Source organism: Pseudorasbora parva, chromosome 20 (genome assembly GCF_024679245.1).
Source record: "Pseudorasbora parva isolate DD20220531a chromosome 20, ASM2467924v1, whole genome shotgun sequence".
Taxonomy (NCBI): Eukaryota; Metazoa; Chordata; class Actinopteri; order Cypriniformes; family Gobionidae; genus Pseudorasbora; species Pseudorasbora parva.
The window spans coordinates 16,764,002-16,784,293 of record NC_090191.1 but is presented as its reverse complement, the minus strand read 5'-3'; the positions used below and the strand labels follow the sequence as shown (position 1 = coordinate 16,784,293).

General features: G+C 33.7%; 1 protein-coding gene across 2 annotated transcripts; it reads right to left on the bottom strand.

Annotated features, from left to right (window-relative positions):
• Positions 1 to 3,187: 3,187 nt before the first annotated feature.
• si:cabz01083838.1 (putative C-type lectin domain family 20 member A) lies at positions 3,188 to 11,154 on the bottom strand. Of its 2 annotated transcripts, XM_067428165.1 has the most exons (5): positions 10,811 to 11,154; positions 10,062 to 10,424; positions 7,509 to 7,850; positions 5,565 to 5,650; positions 3,188 to 3,322 (listed from the first exon to the last, which is right to left on the bottom strand). In XM_067428165.1, the coding sequence occupies exons 1-5, from the start codon at positions 10,845 to 10,847 to the stop codon at positions 3,218 to 3,220; spliced, it is 933 nt and encodes a 310-aa protein (XP_067284266.1). In that variant the 5' UTR covers positions 10,848 to 11,154; the 3' UTR covers positions 3,188 to 3,217. The 2 variants fall into 2 exon arrangements, with proteins under 2 accessions (XP_067284266.1, XP_067284265.1); XM_067428164.1 differs by lacking the exon at positions 10,811 to 11,154 and having other exon boundaries at positions 10,062 to 10,471.
• Positions 11,155 to 20,292: the final 9,138 nt, after the last annotated feature.

Below are 20,292 nucleotides of genomic sequence, written 5' to 3'. Positions count from 1 at the left end.
TTGTACTTAATTAAATACATTTTAATTGAAGTAATCAAAAGGGTTTTACTTTTGATATAGGAAGTCACACTGCCAGCTATATCAGTATTGTGAAACTAAATATAATTTATTGTCATCTTTGTTGATTTTGCAGTTACAGAATATGACAGAAATAAAAGCAGCTTGAAATATTTTTAACTAAGCCCCAGATGGCGCTGTTCTCAACACTCCCTAAGCTTGAATCTTTTCCCAGAACATTCAGGGGAAAGCCTCAGACCCTCATGAGGCTCCATTTCCCCATCCCTATGTCAAGGTTTAAGAGCCCAACTAAAACAAACACTGATCACCATAAAGGAAATGTCAAAAGAAACACTAGGGAGGGCTTTTATTGTCCCTCTAAGGCGGCATCCATTTAATAATTGAAATAAATATTTACACTCTGTTATTATTGCATCCTGTTAATTTACATCAAAACTGAGGTGCAAGTAGTATGTATCTGTCAAAATAATGTTTAGATTACATGTAATTACTATTTATATTGCATAGAACTGCTACTTTTATATGATGTAAATAGAATATGTCACTATTTTTACTTAGTAAATAGCATTTATTGCTGTTTGCGCTTAAATAGTAATTGCGCAATTATCTTTAAGAAAATATTCTATTTTCACTGAGAGTATATAGAAGAGCTATTTACCCCTAAAGAGTTTATATTAACCCCCTGAAAAAGTACACTTATTACCAGCTGCACTTATCACTAACCAGATTGACTTTATTTCTTTCAGATGTCTACAGAAGCTCTTATTGAAAAGTAACAGTGTTTTGTTGAAAATGTTTTTTTTTTAAAGTCACCATTATGGTGATCAGTATTTGCTTTTGTTGGGCAGTTTGACTTGACCTTTCAACGTTAGATTTTCTTGTTGCTGTAGCTGTGCTATGTTATAGAAAGAACTCCAAGAGTATTTGTTTTCAGATGATGTCAGCTATTTGATGATGCTAAAGATATGATCATCATGTAGTGTTTGATTCACTGATCACATTCAGAGTCTATTATTTGTTAAAGGCGGGGTGGGGTGGGGGGTGTGTGTTGGGGGTGTGTTTAAGGTATAATAAGATAATAGTTTAAGGTATTGACAACAGACTGCACAATTAGCTAAATGAGTTCAGGCATGTTGACCAACATTACTACAAATTTTATTGGAACAAGATAAAGGAAAAAAATCTAATCGTTAATATGATCTCTTTAAAACATTTCATTTGATTGTATCTGTATAGTACATTTTAAGTATTTGAATCAAAGAAATTAAAAAGCTTTTATAAAGAAGCATGATAGTTCAATGAAATCACACCCATGTTAAAATAAAACTAATTATGGATACAGTAATTCATATTATATATATATATATATATATATATATATATATATATATACACATATATATATATATATATATATATATATATATATATATATATATATATATATATATATACATATATATATATATATATATATATATATATATATATATATATATATATATATATATATATATATATATATATATATATATATATATATATATACACACATATATATATATATATATATATATATATATATATATACACACATATATATATATATATATATATATATACACACATATATATATATATATATATATATATATATATATATATATATACACATATATATATATATATATATATATACACATATATATATATATATATATATATATATATATATATATATATATATATATATATATATATATATACACACATATATATATATATATATATATATACACACATATATATATATATATATATATACACACATATATATATACATATATATATATATATATATATATATATATATATATATATACACATATATATATATATATATATATATATATATATATATCTATATATATATATATATATATATATATATATATATACACATATACACACACACACACAACCAGTCAAAAGTTAGAGAATGGTAAGAAAAAAAAAAGCTGTAATATTGTGAAATATTATAAAATGTAAAATAACTTTTTTGATTTAAATATTGTCAGGATTCTGTTCTTTGTCATTTTTTTAGTTTTTGTCATGGTATTTGTAGTTCTTTCTGTATGTTATTCCAAGTGTTTATTCCTATATGTTATTCATGGTCAAGTTATGGACATGTCTTATGTTTGTAATTATTAAACACCTTTTTATCTGCATATAGAGCCAGACTATTGTTTGACTTTTTCAAGCTATGTTATAATATAAAGTGAAGTGTAATTTATTCCTGTGATCAAAGCTGAATTTTTCGGTATCATTACCCTAGTGTTCAGTGTCACATTATCCTTCAGAAATCATTCTGACATTCTATGTTGAAAACAGTTGTGTAAAACCTTTTTTTTTTTTTAGGATTCCCTGAATAGAAAGTTCAAAAGAACATATTTATCTTAAATAGAAAGCTTTTGTAACATTGTACTACCATTAAAAATGTTTTATGGTCAGTAAGAATTTTATTTTATTTTTGGGGGGGAAAGAACTTTAAAAAATGAATAACTTTATTCAACAAGGATGCATTAAATAAATCAAGTGACAGTATAGACATTTATAATGTTTCAAAAGATTTATAATTCAGATATATTTCCATTCATTAAATAATCCTGAAAAATACTTTTTTCAACATTGATAATAATTAATGTTTCTTGTGCTGCAAATCGGCATATTAGAATGATTTCTGAAGGATCATGCAACTCTAAAGACTGTAATAATGATGCTGAAAATTCAGCTGTGAATCACAGAAATAAATAGCATTTTTACATATTTTAGAAAAAAGTTATTTTAAATTGTAATAATATTTCACAATAATACTGGTTTTGCAATATTTTGGATCAAATAAATGTAGCCTTGATGAGCAGCAGTATACTTCTTTCAAAAACATTGAAAATAGTAATGCTTCCAAGTGTGTGTGTGTGTGTGTGCGTGTGCGTGTGCGAAACTAAAACTATAACTAAAACATTTTTCATGTACTATTGAATTTCACAACTAGCACAGAATAAATGTATATGTACTAAAACAAAATATCTAGTAAAACAGTTTACTTTTATAAAATGATTAAATTAATTTAGAGAAGAGAAAGATGTTCTCTTCTTTTAATTCTGACAATTAAAAATAAATCACCTCAGAAAATTGTAACTTAATGTTGGTTTTCAATCTTGTGAAAAGCCTTTCCATTTGGTTGAACGTTCCATGTGACTTTTGTGTCCTTTTCTATCCCCTGTTCCTTCAGCTTCTGATTTATCTAAAGAATAGACACAATAGTTTAGTATACTGATACACACACACTCTCTGCCTGTGTTAAGATTAACTGGCACATTTCACTTAATAAAGCCTGAAACATTATATTTTTTCTTTCTCCTACAAATGGTTAGTAAATGCTTCACAAAACATATGTTGATTGTGATCCTCGGGACATTTTGTTTGCAATTGTTACTAAAATGGAACACATCTAAATTCAGTTTAAAACCCTGATTTGTGTTTTTTTTTTATTTTATTTTTTTTTTTTTTATAATAATAATCATCTAAATAGACTAAACTTAATATATGACAGAAAGAACAACTGTCCATCTGTGTTTCTCTGTCTCGACCCGAGACGCTGGTAGACCAGCATCTCCATGACCCTAATAGGATCAGCAGTGTGAAGAATTAGTGATTATGCCAGAATTGATAAAAGGGTTGAAAGAAACAACATTGCATATCTAGGGCCAGATTTACTCAAATCTTGAATTTTTTTGTCATTTAATAAAAAGGATTTACAAAAGACACACAGTAAAAAAAAAAAAACAATTGTGCTGAAAAGGCCTGGATATGGTTATTTTTGTAGCTGACCTTATTTGCATATGCATTTGTAAAAGTTTCCCTTTCAAAATGTATTGGAGGAGCGTATTTAAATTAATCATACATGTTGATTTAATAAGATTTGAACTCGTCAATCTACTGGTCTTTATTTACCGCCCCCAAAAAAGCATGTCTTAAACCAGATGCTAATTTGCACCACTCTTGGTTGATTGCGTACTTAAATTTATCTCGATTTGGTTAGACGTTGAGCACCACTTCTTTCCCCATAAATTAAAGAAAAACTGATAGTACTTTCAGTAATTGGAATAACTGGGTTGATCTTGACAAGATCAGATAACTACACACATGACAATTCGTTCCCACGACTTACTACGTCAGCACATTTTACTAATTTGTTCCATCGTTTTAAGTCAATTTTGCGGACAACATAATTTGTTCTCTCAATTTACTAAATCATGAGTAGTCATTTTTTCCCTTGTTTTAGTTAAATCAAAAGAGAGAAGAAATTAGTTCAAAACAGTCACAATGACCTAAAGCAAGGGACACATTTTATTTTGTGGCCACTATATAGCCTATATTTTTGTCCTGTCTAAAAAAAATCATTTGGGCATCACTATAAGACAGAATGGGGGAAACTCATGCAGTAACAGCATTGACTGCAACTCATGAACATCAAATAAATAAATACTACTTAAAGGATTAGTTCACTTTAAAATAAATTAGCCATCCTAGGTGTATTTGATATTCTTCTTTCAGACGAATACAATCTGAGTTATATTAATAAATTACCTGATGCTTCCGAGCTTTATAATACCCCCCTAATTGCAATCAACAGTTATAAGCTTAAAAAAGTGCATGTATTCGTCATAAAATCGCTTCACACTGCTTCGCTTCAGAAGGCCTTTATAAATATTCATTTATATTCATATTTAAAACTTTCTAAAGTAAAACTTTCGGCCAAACGAACAAATGGATTTGACTTAAGTCTAAAGCGCAACTTATGCGATGTACTGCTGATATTTACACTACATCATAACGCACTATGCTACTTTTGACATCATAAGTTGCACTTTATGCATATGTAGACTGTGAATGGCCGTTTGGCCAAAGGCTAGAATTCTACTTTGTAACATGTTAAATTTTAATATCTTTCTTACACAAACTCATCGATTTGCTTCAGAAGGTTTTTATTAACCCTCCAGAGCTGTGTGGAGTACTTTTATTATGGCTGTATTCTCTTTATTGAGCTCATAATTGTTGGCAGCAATTCACTGCCATTATAAAGCTCGGACACTTCAGGATATTTATTAATATAACTCTGATTGTATTCGTCTGAAAGAAGAATGTCATTTACACCTAGGATGACTTGAGGGTGAGTAAATCATGGGCTAATTTTCATTTTAAAGTCAACTAATCCTTTAGGATTCTGGATTTTTGGACAATCCACCATTTACTGCATTCACTGATACATTTATAAGAGGAGATACAGACAATTGATGTTTTAACCATCGCCTTTTTATGCTAGGTTAATTTTATGTTAATAGTTTATCAAACATCAATAGTATTCTCAAACAAGTTATGTGATTTACTAATGGTCTTTCAAGGGACATCAACATGCACTTTATTTGTGGACTGTACCAACTATAATTCATCAATTAGCTGTTTCAACACAGTTTTATACTCACCCACTGCAAGACGACCTCCATCGCTTCAGGGTCATTTAGATTCTGACTAGATTTCACCTTTACTCTCACAATCTGTTGGTTTGTGCCTGTTTGAAAATCACAAGTAGTTTTTATTCTTGTTCATGGGAAATTTAATAACCAAGCTTGATGAGGTTTTACATTTCAAAACCAGACCAATAACTGATTCTGAGCAGTCAAAAATGGACCAGTCCAATCAGAGACAATAATGCTTTAGAGTTTTTTTCAATTGCTTACACACAAAAATTCGAAACTTTCCCACAATTAGCAAACCTTACACTCAAGGAGCCAAACACTGGACTTGATTTGCACAACTGTAAGTGTCACACTTTTTGCAAAACATTAAACACAGTAATTTGCAAAACGCTAAACACACTTGCATGCTTTTTACACAGAAATGTATCATGATGTCATTTTCGTGCGAATTAAAAGCAAAGCGTTTTAAACACACCCATGAACCAACAGGTTAAGCATAGCCAATATTGCTGCATTCCAGTTTGTTTTTATAATGCCCTTCACTCGCTAACTTCCCTTCGTCTCGTTCACTCGGATGTCCGTCATTGCTTAAGTTGCCTGAGTGCCCACTACTGTCCGAACATTTGCAATGAGCTGAACTGGAACGCCCTAAGCCCTTGATCACTTGGAATCCACCATGGAGTGTATTTATTATGATTTTTTTTTTCCTTTACGAAATTGTTTAATGCAGCATTTAATATGTATATAGGTATGTTTTTGATTTTTGAAATGTTTAAAAAAAATAATTAAAGTATCATAGAGTTGTTTGTGGTGTGGTAAACTAGACGCGATATGCGGTAATGTCACAATCGTGTTGCACTGTGGTCTATGAAGCTGCCTGAAGTGTACATATGAAGTAGACTCACTCCCTCGGTCAAATTCGAGAGAGCAAGGGTCCATATAAACTTCCCTTGTCAGGACAGTCAAAAAGAAAAAGACAATCTAACGAAAATTCGTGCTACAATTGTGGACTATGTAAGAAACTACAGACTAACACTGAGGGAGGCTGGATTGAGAGTACAGCCTAACCTAAGCAGGTACACAGTGGCATCAATAGTTCGTACATTCGGTCACGAGCACAGGTGAAAAACGTATCTTCTCTTAAAAGAAAACCGATAGCTTACTGCATGTACTATATCAACACTTTTGACATCTATTCCTGTACCATTTTACAGTAAGCTACTTGTATTGTGTTTGGTAGATTGCGTTGAGAACACCAAGGAGGGAGGGGCCCTTTATTCACACAGGAGCAAGAGGGAGAGATCGTAAACCTTGCTTTGGCCAATAATACAATCAGACTTGTGTTGCCCATGTTGTCAACGATCACACAATTCTCAATAATGTCCAACAGGTCTCTCTGTCAACAATACACCGTTAAAAACAAATAATGTTTCCAATTGAAAATGTTCTAGTGACTGAATTTTTTCAGTTGGCCAAATTTAATTTCTGAATTGATACAATTTAATTCACAGAAATTCAATTTGGCCAACTATTTGCGTTTAGATTGCGCACATGACTGTTTAACTGATTAAAATAGATTCAAATCAGACTATATGATTTTTGTGTTTTGTTATGACAACAAAATAAGGTTTTTATAAGACATTGTATAGTTTTGACAAAACTGTTCCATTTTTCAAATGATCTCAAGTGTTGTGCTACTTTGCTGTAGGGTTGTGTTTTGAAAAATGGGGCCCTGTTTTCAAAATCGTGCTTAAGCAATTGAAAAAAAATGAAAAATACCTGGATGTTCTTAAGGAGTTACTAGGCGACTGACTGTCCAAAAGGAAGTGTATGGCAAAAGGACTTTCACATATACGGTACAGACATTTTTGACCAAACAAGCAAAGAATAAAGTGCATTTCTGATGTTCTTACTGTAATGTACGATGGGTAGATTAGACATGACACTTACGACGTTCTGAGCAGAGGAAAGGAAGGACATTTGAGCAGAGCTGATCACTGATCAAACCAGAAGGATCTGAAACACCACAAGGTCTTTGCAACTTAACCATGTCAGGCTGTCCTGTCATCCAAGTAATGAAGGAAGGGGAGACAATTGTTGCATCTGACCATTTCCATGCATCTCTGAACAGACCAATCCAAGCATTTGCACCTTGCATAATCCCAGTCACCTGGTTATTCTCAGTCTGATTTCGAATGATGGCCAGGTCTGTGTAATAATATCTGCAGTAGTTCTGAGCTTCCTTCCAGGTTATGGCAAAATTGATGAAAACAAACCTGTTTGTTCCCTTTTCTGTAACAAAAATAGATTCAATAATATTTATTTTTGAGTAGGGTTAATGTTAATGCTGCAGTCAGACATGTTTTGTATGAAGTAGTGCATGAACACCTCTTTATGAAAATCCCCATTGAACAAACCAAAATGAAAAGCATTCAAAACAAATGATATAAATGAAAAAGCACAGACCTTGCCTTTTTTTTTAATTTATTTTTTATCTAGAAGTACGTAAACATACCAAAGAAAAGAACACATTTTCTTTAATGACGATCATACTTATAGTAACTCCCATTGGCCCTTTCACGAGTTTACACTTACGTCAAATTAAATAGAGTATTTGGTTAAATTATGCATATTTGGTGTGCTGTCCGGGGGAGGGCTCCGGGCTCTGAATTTTTTGGCCCGGACTCAGAGTATCAAAGTGAGGAGATGGGGTGGTGGAGGAATGCTAAAATAAAAATGGTAAATAAAAAAAGATAAATCTGGTGTATATATAGACCTCCTAGCATTGATTATAGCTTATATTACTCCACTCGTATTTAATTATCTGACGTGCTCCTCCCGAAATCTGTTAATAAAACATCACTTAATAAATAGTGGCTGTTTAAGGAAATACTTGCTAACGCAGAAAACACTTAAACACCTGACAGAAAAAAATCGACCACCTATAGATTTTATTTTGTGTGTGTCTTATGTTTAAGTGTTTTCTGGGTTAGCAAGTATTTCCTTAAACAGCCACTATTTATTAAGTGATGTTTTATTAACAGATTTCGGGAGGAGCACGTCAGATAATTAAACCTAATTAAACACAAGTGGAGTACTATAAGCTAATCAACTTAATTAAATAGTGGCTGTTTAAGGAAACAGCCACTATTTAAATTGAAGGATATTGCAAGGGAACTTTTCTATCACTCTGTGCAAGGGACAACTATGGAATCCGCCGTTCGTCAGCTTCTGTGTTTACTAGTAGCACGCAAGCGCAACTCTGCCGTCATTATGTTAAGCCCTGTCCACCGACTCTATACACGATGTGATTAGCCTGACCAGAGTTTGGTTTTTACAGCTCCGAAGTGTATTGAGAGTTGCTAGACGACACTCGCGGCAGATTAGATTTGCTGCCGTTAGGGTGCGTCTAGATTTCTAGGCTAGCAACTGCGATTTATAAAGTCATTGATCTGCTGCGTCCCGACACATGATGAATTGTGAACACACTATAATGAGTATTTTAACTGTAGTTTTAGCTGCTAATGATGGAATGATTGTCTTATTATCTGAGCAGAATTAATATCTCTGAGCAAATGCGCTCTTGAGGGGATTTTAAGCGCAAGCTTTGGCACAGAAACAGAGCAACGTTCATTGAACATATTTTGATGTGTTATTACGGAAATATAATCCCCAGAACACCACCACCCTCAGAATGTGCTGTAATTCACGATTTCCTTAGAGAACGAGTGTGTTCAGTAATGACACTTCCAGTTGGGTCTATGATCTGTCACTATACATACAGTCACCTGAGCGTGGCGCTGTTCTGGGATCAGATTTCATTAATAACGTATATTAATAACATATTTGATTAATAACGCATCAGAATATGCTGTAATGCAAGATTTCATTTGAGAATTAATTTTATTGACCTCCATGAGCTCGGTTTTGATCATATTTGAAATAATGCTAAAACTACAGTTAAAATACTCATTATAATGTGTTCACAATGTGTCGGGACACGGCAGATCAATTACTTTATAACTCGCAATTGAGACTTTTATCTCAGAATTCTGACTTTATATCACGCAATTGCGACTTTATATCTCAGAATTCAGACTTTATAATTCGCAATTGCGACTTTATATCTCAGAATTCTGACTTTATATCACACAATTGCGACTTTATATCTCAGAATTCTCACTTTATAACTCGCAATTGTGAGAAAAAACTCACAATTGTGAGGAAAAAATAGTCTGAATTCTGAGATAAAAGTCTAAGATAAAATTTTCTTTTTTACATTTTTTTTTTTTCTATTTAGTGGCGGAAACGGGCTTCCATAGACAACAGATCACATTGTATCCTGGTTCATTTTCAGACTTGTCATAGATGAGAAATGGATTTTCAGTATATCTTATTCAATAAGACTTACATCTTACTTACTTATCATAAATAAAAAGCTGTATCCATAATCATCGGCGCAGAATATTCACATTATGAACACAAGTTCCTATCATATCTTACCATTGTAGCAAACAAAAGGAAATAGTGCAGTGCAGCCCCAATCATTCCATGTGCCACTGTGCATCATACCACATTCTTCATGTCCATCGTAGTTGTTTGGTTCTCCAGTGATCCAACTCAGAAATTTAATTTTCTCATCCTGATAAGACCACCGCCAGCTATTAATGTCATTGTAAAGTCCAATCCAGGCCATATTAGTCATTTTATAAACCGCTTCTCGTAGATTTGCTGAGTCTTCATTACTATGAACTGTGGCCAGTTCAGTGTAATTCTCTCTGCAATAAGCCTGTGCTTCATCCCAAGTCTTCTGTTCCTGGATAAGAACATAGTCATGTAATGTGCCCCCAGTATACGAACAGAATCCTGTCGAGAGGAACATGTTATAAAGTGTGCCGAAATACATGTGAACCCTCAACCATTTTTAAGGGAATTTTAAATGTTTTGCTAATGATTCTAGTATCAGATTAATTATCCACGTAACAACCTTATTGCTCAGGGGTTTTCAAACTTTTTGATGCCAAAGTCCTTAAAATATGAAAATAATTAATCATCTTCGGGATGTTGGAACTAAAGCGTGTAACTGATGAAAATATTATGTAATTTCCTATTTACTTTTCTCTTACACACACACACACACACACACACACACACACACACACACACACACACACACACACACACACACACACACACACACACACACACACACACACACACACACAATACAAAATAACAAAATATACACTCACCTGAAAGCAAAAAAAACAACTGAAAGGACCCTTCCATTGGTGAAAAAAATCTAAAATATTTGTAGACACAGCAAACAGAATGAATATCTAAGAGTCGCCCACTTTAAATCTCTATGCACAGCTTTCATCTGTTGTTTTTCACTATCTAAATGTTGACTTTTATTCCCTACGCACATTTTTTACATATTAACTTGCATGCAAAGCCTATCAGATGCAAAATGTTTTAGTAAGAAGACATTGATACTGATTTCCATTTTGCCTTTGTTTGCAGTATAGTATAATTTCCATTCAAATAGCTGTAAATTATTTGGAAAGAATCAGTGCACAATAAGAACACATATATATATTTCCAGGACATCTGTTAAAGTGTGCATATTTTGAATGGCTTATCTCAGGATTAAATCATATTTGTGGTAAACATTGCTAATTACTTATGGATTACTTTCTACAAGTCTCACTAAAGGTACAGTACAATATAAAAATACAAATGTTTAATTGTGACACCAAAAAATGCTGTACAATGCAAGATTAAAGTAGAATGTGTGACTAAAGAAAAATTCTGTATATTTATGAAAATCGAACCTTGATTTGTGTACACGTGTATGTTTTCTTTGTGTTGTTTTTATAAGTGTGCTCGTTTGTATTTGTGTATGTAAAAAGTGTAAGAGTAAACTGCTTTTACAGTAAAAACCTTTGTGCCTGCAAGGTTTTTCCGTCTTAGTTTCTATTGAAGATTATCTAGAATCAAACTCAAAGTTGAATTTATTAAACAGTCAGGTACACGCAGGTACAGCCAAAAGCAAGAGTCCATGAAACAAAGTGCTTCACCAATAACAGACAAATGAATGAACCAAACTGAGGGACTTAAATATAGAGGGATTATGAACAGACTAAACACAGATGTGATCGTTAAATCAATAACCATGGTGACAAACAAATGAAATAGGAAACCATAAGCAAAGTTTGGCCCAGTCCACATGGAGACACATTTAGTCGTATATGTAAAAAAAAAAGTATTGTATCAACGTTTAGTCCACTCGGATCTGCCATTTTAGGAGCCTGAAACCGATACTTTTTGAAACAGAGTGGATAAATCAGAGTGGAAAAATTACTTTATTTGCATTTTCGTATGTACAGCCAATCCATCTATTTTGTGAAACAGTGATGTAATCACTCAAAACTTTCAGATGATCAGCACGGTAAAGAATAGAAGGAATACAGCTATGGGCGCACATCAGTACTGTGTCATTTAATTACTGTATTTGCATTATCATAAGGGTAGGTTTAGGGGTGGGGGTATGTCACGAGGCGGGCAAGCCAATCAGACTGCACCCACCCCCAAGACCCGTACCACCCTTGGGGACTCGGACAGAGGTCCAGCAAGGACGAAAGATGAGGCTTCAAATCTCACAGTATTTTATTGAGTATAAAAATGGAAAAAGGAATCTAAAATGGTGAGTCTTCTGGGCAGGGTCGTTCCGTCCTGCAGACCCACTGGAGGCCCAAAGAGTGCAATGCAGGGGGCATGGGGGGGCTTCACTGCAAAGCAGTCAGCTGAGTGTTCAGGTATGAATTCCTCTTGAAGGACTGGCAGACACAGAGTTTACAATGGGAGAAGCTCGCTGCAAGCAGACAGGTGAATACACAGATACATCATCCTCTTCTTCAGCAATGACAGACAGAGAACTTACGTCTGGAGGGCTTCACTGCAAAGCAGTCAGGTGAGTGTTCAGGTATGAATTCCTCTTTAAGGACTGGCAGACACAGAGTTTACAACGGGAGAAGTTCGCTGCAAAGCAGACAGGTGAATACACAGATACGTAATCCTCTTCTTCAGCAATGACAGACAGAGAACTTACGGCTGGAGGAATTTACTACCTACTTTTAAGCTTATATACGATTAGCCAGGGGTACTATTCTTCCGAGTGTAGCTCCAAATCTAATCAAACACACCTTAAGCATCTAATTTTTGGCTCATTGTTGGTAGATCAGTATTAGAGTTTAAATAATTAAATAAAACCTAATTAATACATTTTATTTGTATATTTAGTTGAATAACTTTGATCATAATTTTAGTGTCCCCAACTGAGCAAGCCAAGCCAAAGGCGACAGTCAAGCAAATCAATCAACACCCTAACTTGTGAATTAGTATATAGTGTACATAAATTCTGGCACTGGTAAAGGATCCTATACTTTGGGACACTGGAGCCACATTCACCAGCAGAATATGGTGTCAGTCCTGTATTTGAGTCCGTATTACGGTTATGTTCACACATACGGTTATGTGACAACCGCATTCTTTAAACAAACTCGTAGATTTTCTGGACTCACTGCACTGTGTGAACGGAACCGCACTGAACAACTATTTGTCTGTCATGTCATACAGTGCGAGAGAGACACTCTGCTGAGGGGTTTCGTGTGTATTTTCACTTTCGGTAACTTACGAGCTGTGTGCACAGCAAAATCCCCTTCTCAAAATGGTCTTTTGTTTTTAAATGAGACACACAAATCATCATGATAATATACATTTATAAGACCCAGTTGAACACTGATGTTTTCAATGTTTTTGGTTGCGTGTTACACTTACTACAGACATAACATAAGTGTTTTGTAAAATATTTTAGATTTTAGACAATTGTTTTTATTCTCAGAACACACATGAACAGTAAACAATATATTTTATTTTCCCCACAAAAACAACAAACACAGTGTAAACCCTAACCAAACACAAAGTTGCACACAGTGGTCTACATACAAAACAACAGAATGTACTGTATACAGTTACAGTAAAAAATGTTTTCCAATGTTGGCATTCATTGCTCCAAAACAGAACAGCTCACCTGTTGCGCTTTTATGCTAAAGCTCTGTTTGCTAATTGTAAACCGTGTGACAGGTGTTTGCCTATGTGATGAGTCAGTGTACATATTTGAATGGCAGTGTGTTCCTTGTGAGAACAAGAGATTTTCTGCATGAAAATTATGCAAAATGCAGAGAATTGTGCGGTGATTTGAAAAAAAAAAGAAGTGTTTTTTTTAGAACTACAATTAATTGTCCTTGTAGTTTAGCAGAATTGGTTCAGGGGGTTAATGCATGAGTTACATGTTGTGGTCATTGTGTCACCAGTACCAGTATTTGTGTGTAAACAATCTAGAAAAACTGTAAGCCTTGATTTTACAGTGTATAAATGTGTGATATGATAGTGTAGATGTAGAATTACACATTTTATACATCTACAGTCCCTGACAAAAGTCTTGTCGCTTGTGTACAAATTAACCTAAAGTGCCGCTGAAATATATTTCTAATCAAGATTTTTTTTTTACAAGAAATGGCTCATTTTAATCCCACCAGTTTTTGTGATAATGTTTCAGTGAAAAACTAAACTTTCAAAAAGTATTCTAATATTCACAGCTTGGTAAAGCCCATTGAGTCAATTTTTGCAAAGACATAAGTGTTGTCACCTTGTCATATGAGCTTCACCTGTGACTAATAATGGATCAATTAGGTCTCAATGTGTATAAAAAGAACCCCAGTACACTAGACCTTCACATCAACTGCAACTAGACCTCTGCAAACATGCCTAAGATTCACCCTGAGACTAAAGTTTTGATTATCAAGAGGCTGAAGACCAGATCCACTGCTGATGTGGCAGACACCTTCAATGTGTCTCAGCGTCAAGTACAGAGGATAAAAAAAAAGATTTGAAGAGACTGGAGACGTTTTTGACAAGCCCAGGTCAGGCAGACCCCGCAAGACAACTGCTCGAGAGGAACATTTGTTGGCTCAAAAATCCAAGGCCAGCCCATTTTCCACTGCAGCAGAGCTCCACGAGACCTGGTCACCTGAAGTCCCTGTGTCAACCAGAACTGTTTGTCAGATTCTGTCTCAAAATGGCCTCCATGGTCGAATCAGTGCCCAGAAGCCAGCACTAAACAAAAGACAATTGAAAAACCGTGTGGCATTTGCTAAGGCCCACAGCCTGCTAAAAGGATGGACGCTGGAAAAGTGGCAGAAGGTGGATTTTTCAGATGAATCTTCTGTTGAATTACACCACAGTCGCCGCAAATATTGCAGGAGACCTACTGGAGCCAGAATGGATCAGAGATTCACCCAGAAAACAGTGAAGTTTGGTGGCGGAAAAATCATGGTCTGGGGTTACATCCAGTATGGGGGTATGCGAGAGATCTGCAGGGTGGAAGGCAACATCAATAGTCTAAAATACCAAGAAATCTTAGCTACCTCTTATATTCCCAACCATAAAAGAGGCCAAATTCTGCAGCAGGACGGTGCTCCATCGCATACTTCCATCTCCACATCAAAGTTCCTCAAGGCGAAGAAGATCAAGATGCTCCAGGATTGGCCAGCCCAGTCACCAGACATGAACATCATTGAGCATATGTGGGGTAGGATGAAAGAGGACGCATGGAAGACGAAACCAAAGAATATTGATGAACTCTGGGAGGCATGCAAGACTGCTTTCTTAGCTATTCCTGATGAGTTCATCAATAAATTGTATGAATCCTTGCCAAACCGCATGGATGCAGTCCTTCAAGCTCATGGAAGTCATACAAGATATTAAATTTGGATCTCACAGCACCACAACTTAGTTTGCTGACATATTTTTGTAGTTGCAGTAAATTTGTTTAATGTCTGTATAGGCTACAAAACTTTTGTCTTGCCAAAATTTGACCTTTCTGTCTTGATTAAATGATAAATATTTTTTCTGTGAAAATTACTTATTTCAGTGCATTAAACATAATTTGGGATGGTTTTAGCTTTTCATATGAGCTATTTCTAACACCAGTGAATTAATTAAAAGTCAGGTTAATATCAGGTGTTTCTAGAAAATAGATAAGCGACAAGACTTTTGTCAGGGACTGTAGAATTCTGTAGATGTAGAATTATAACTTGATTGATAATTTGATTGTCTGTTTCCTGTTCATACTGCTGCATTACTTTTATCACATAATTTGGTATTATATGTCCTTTATTTGGCAGTCTGCACTGTAAAATCCAACAAGTTCAGCTAACTCATATCATTTGAGGACACTGGTTACCTCAAACCATTTAAGTTCAAAGAGTAAAAGAGTAAAAATCAATAGATGTGAGTATTCTAAACTTATTTTAACTCCACTAAAACAAGGATATTAATTAATATACAATTACACTGCTTTTAAATACTTGACAGCTGAAACTTCCCTACATTTCCATACAAAACTTTAAGAATTTTCCCATAAATGTGTCATATATCAATGAAAATGGGAGAATCTCAGCTTTAATGTGGTATATGGCTCATATGCAGGATAGTTATGGATCAAATGTGTTGCAGTTTTAAAAATAAGCTTGTTTACATTGGAATTTCTCAAAAACATGATTTTCTGAGCCCCAAATTCAGCAAATCTTTAACATAGCCATACTCAGTTAATATTAGAGATATCAAGGTTATATTTTAACAGAATGTTCTTTACTGTAAAATCAAGGCTTACAGTTTTTCTCGATTGTTTACACACAAATACTGGTACTGGTGACACAATGAACACAACATGTAACTCCTGCACCAACCCCCTGAACCAAACAAGAACAATTAATTGCAGTTCTAAAACATACTTTTTGTTTTTTTTTAAATCACCGCACAATTCTCTGCATTTTGCATAATTTTCATGCAGAAAATCTCTTGTTCTCACAAGGAACACACTACCATTCAAATATGTACACTGACTCATCACATAGGCAAACACCTGTCACATGGTTTACAATTAGCAAACAGAGCTTTAGCATAAAAGGGTGTTTTGGAGCAATGAATGCCAATATTGGAAAACATTTTTTACTGTAACTGTATACAGTAAATTCTGTTGTTTTGTATGTAGACCACTGTGTGCAACTTTGTGTTTGGTTAGGGTTTACACTGTGTTCGTTGTTTTTGTGGGGAAAATAAAATATATTGTTTACTGTTCATGTGTGTTCTGAGAATAAAAACAATTGTCTAAAATCTAAAATATTTTTCAAAACACTTATGTTATGTCTGTAGTAAGTGTAACACTGAACCAAAAACATTGAAAACATCAGTGTTCAACTGGGTCTTAGAAATGTAAATTATCATGATGATTTGTGTGTCTCATTTGAAAACAAAAGACCATTTTGAGAAGGGGATTTTGCTGTGCACACAGCTCGTAAGTTATCAAAAGTGAAAATGCCAAGAAACCCCTCAGCAGAGTGTCTCTCTCGCACTGTATGACATGACAGACAAATAGTTGTTCAGTGCGGTTCCGTTCACACAGTGCAGTGAGTCCAGAAAATCTACGAGTTTGTTTAAAGAATGCGGTTGTCACATAACCGTATGTGTGTGAACATAACCATAATATGGACACTGTAAAAGCCAATAATTATTCTTACTTAGACTTATTAATTAACTTTACTTAATTACATTAAAAAATGTAATCTGAACTATTTGCATGCCAATGCATTTGTTACTCAGAAAACCCAAGTAAACATTACTTGACTGGTTTGAGAAACATTTTGCCAAAGCAAAAAAATTTATAAAATAAAATAAAAAAAACAGGTGGGCGGGCAAAAGGTTGAGGCGGGGCAATTCTTAATTGACTTTTCACAAATTTCCTCCACTTATGCAGTAATCGTTCTTCTTAGTTGCATTCACTCATTTTCCAGTCATCTTGAATGTTATTGACAATACAACTAAATACTTTAGGAGAGCATCACATAAGCTGACTTCATAAATTTCTCAACATTATGGTGAACAGTGTTCCCTTTGGTTGGGCACTTGGAACTAAATTTCTATTACTGTAAATCTCTTCCTACTGATGCAGCAATGCATCACGAAATCACAGTTATCTGATTTCAAATCAGCACTGAGTGTTGCTTTCTTATGGAACTATTTTCCTCGGTTAAATAATGGGTGAAATGGAACAGAAAAGGCTGTTTGGATCTAAAATTTAAGTAACGTATTAATATTAATTAGGCTACTTGTTTATTGAACTAGGCTACACCATTCATGCTACACAATTCACGATTGCAAAGTCGACTTGTGTTATTAACAATATCATAAATTATAAATATCAACAACTACAAAAAGCTTTTCTTCAGTGATTCTGCTCATTATCATCAGGTGTTCATCATTCATTCTCAATCATCACTTAATTATCTAATTAACGGCAACACTGCTTCAATGGTACTTTAACTTAGTAGTGAGCACACACATGAACACCGGGAAGTGTTAATTTAACATGAGCATTTTTCTGTTTAATTTGTGTATAACTGGCATATATCAATCACATTCAGTTTATTAATACAATTACATAAATCTTACCTGTTTCATACTTACAAATATGAATCACATTAAGTTTATTAATTTTTTTATGTAAAAATAATCCAAATACATTGAAAATTTATATGCAATTTAAATACATAAATCTTATGCTTTTGTTTCTTTTTTTCTTTTAGTCTTTACATTTTTATGTAATACTTACTGGTTTTATATATATATATATATATATATATACACTATAAAAAATTATTGTGATTTTAACGGTGTAAGGTTGTAATATTCTACGGTTAAAAACTGTTATTTGGTAAACAGAAAGTTTCCGTAGAAAACAGTACAGGTTCTGTACTATATACGGTGAATAACTGTAATAGATCTAACCTTATGCCTGTAAAATTTACAGAACAACAATGTAAAATCCCAACAGAGTATTATTGGAAACCCCAAAACATATATTTTTTGTTTAAATCACAATGAACTTTTGTAAACAGAATATTGTGTTATATTTACAACAATATGTGATTATAAACAAATTTGTTTGTTAAACCTACAAATATTGGTATCAAAAACAGAGAAATACTGTAATACTGTAAAAACTATTTAATTTGATATCTAAATATTGTAAAAAGTAAAGTTTTAGTCAGTTGTTCTTAGAAATGTAAGTCATTTTACAAGTTTATGCACTTAAAAAAATGTCTAAACATGTATGTGAATTGCATATAAATGTTCCATGCATTTTGATTATGCAATTTCGACAAACAAATTAATAAATGTAATGAAAATCTTATTTGTAAATCAAGCATAAATGAAACAGGTAAGATTCTCAGATGAGAAGCTCACTACTGAGTTAAAGTACCATTGAACCAGTGTTGAAGTTAATGAGATAATTAAGAGCCGATTGAACATTAATGATGAACACCTGATGATAATAAGCAGAATCACTGAAGGAAAGAGAAACACGAGAACTACAACTGACTTCAGACACAGCCTTAGATGAAATCAACTGAAGATAAAAGAAGACATTAAATCTCTGAAGATCTCATCAGAGGATTAAACAACTACACAAACAGCATTACCAGCTTCACACATTACTAACCAGACTGACTTTATTTGTGTAATTTATGTTTTAATGAAAATAATAGTTTTATTTGAAGTCACCATAATGGTGAACAGTGTTTTCTTTAGTTGGGCTCTTGACCCTTGACTCTCCAACATTAGTTTTCTGGCAGCTTTAATTGTGTTTATAGCACTATTGTTATGGCAAGGAAAGCAAAGCAAAAGGTTTTAATCTATGGCAATTATCAGACACATACAGATATCAAGAATCAGCGTATGAATCTCAACAATGGTGACAATCAATGAAAAGCTTCATGCTGCAGTGCATGCTGGGTACCACCAATCAAAACTCTCCCATGGGCACCAGCATGCATTGCGGCATGAAGAAATTATGCATCTGAATTGACAAATTTTCTTTGATTCTTGCTATTTTTTTTTTACTTTTGCCGTTTTTCTTGTGACGTTTTATAGTAGCTTGTGTCATGTTAAGAGTAGATGTTTATCTGATTTTTTTTTTTTTTTTTTTTTTTTTTTACTTGTCACCATTGTAGAGATACATACACTGATTCTTGATGTCTGTGTGTGTCTATATAATGCTGTAGTTTAAAACTTTTTTTTTTATAAACCTGCATATTGTGTGATTACGACAACAATACTTGATATCATACTGTAAACCACATGGCTATTATTACACATATTACACAATTAACACATTACCTTTATAACCAGAGCATTAGAATCTGAATGAGCTCAGTGATTCAACCACTACATGATGATTATAATCATCATTAAAGAGCCAAATAACCTGGCCATGTTTCTGTCTTGGCTTTCCATGCTGTAACAAAAGTGCTTTATAACCACAGTTAAAGCAGCCAGAAAACTAATGTGAAAGAGATAAGGGTCAAGAGCCCAACTAAAGCAAACACTGTTCACCATCATGGTTATCATCAGGTGTTCACCACTAATGCTCAATCATCACTTAATTATCTCATTAACGTCAACACTGCTTCAATGGTACTTTAACTCAGTAGTGAGCACACACATGAACACTTGGAAGTGTTAATTTAACATGAGCATTTTTCTGTGTGCTTTTCCATAATTCTTAACTGTTTAATTTACGTATAACTGGCATATATCAATCACATTCAGT

What these genes read in the sequence shown, in the direction of transcription:
- si:cabz01083838.1 (XM_067428164.1), bottom strand. Translation starts at nt 10,464, where the DNA reads ATGTATTTCGGCACACTTTATAACATGTTCCTCTCGACAGGATTCTGT. An exon ending in TCCTTTTGTTTGCTACAATG is followed by an intron (nt 7,851 to 10,061) that starts GTAAGATATGAT and finishes TTTTTGTTACAG; the next exon opens with AAAAGGGAACAAACAGGTTT. An exon ending in TGGAGGTCGTCTTGCAGTGG is followed by an intron (nt 3,323 to 5,564) that starts GTGAGTATAAAA and finishes TCTATTCTTTAG; the next exon opens with ATAAATCAGAAGCTGAAGGA.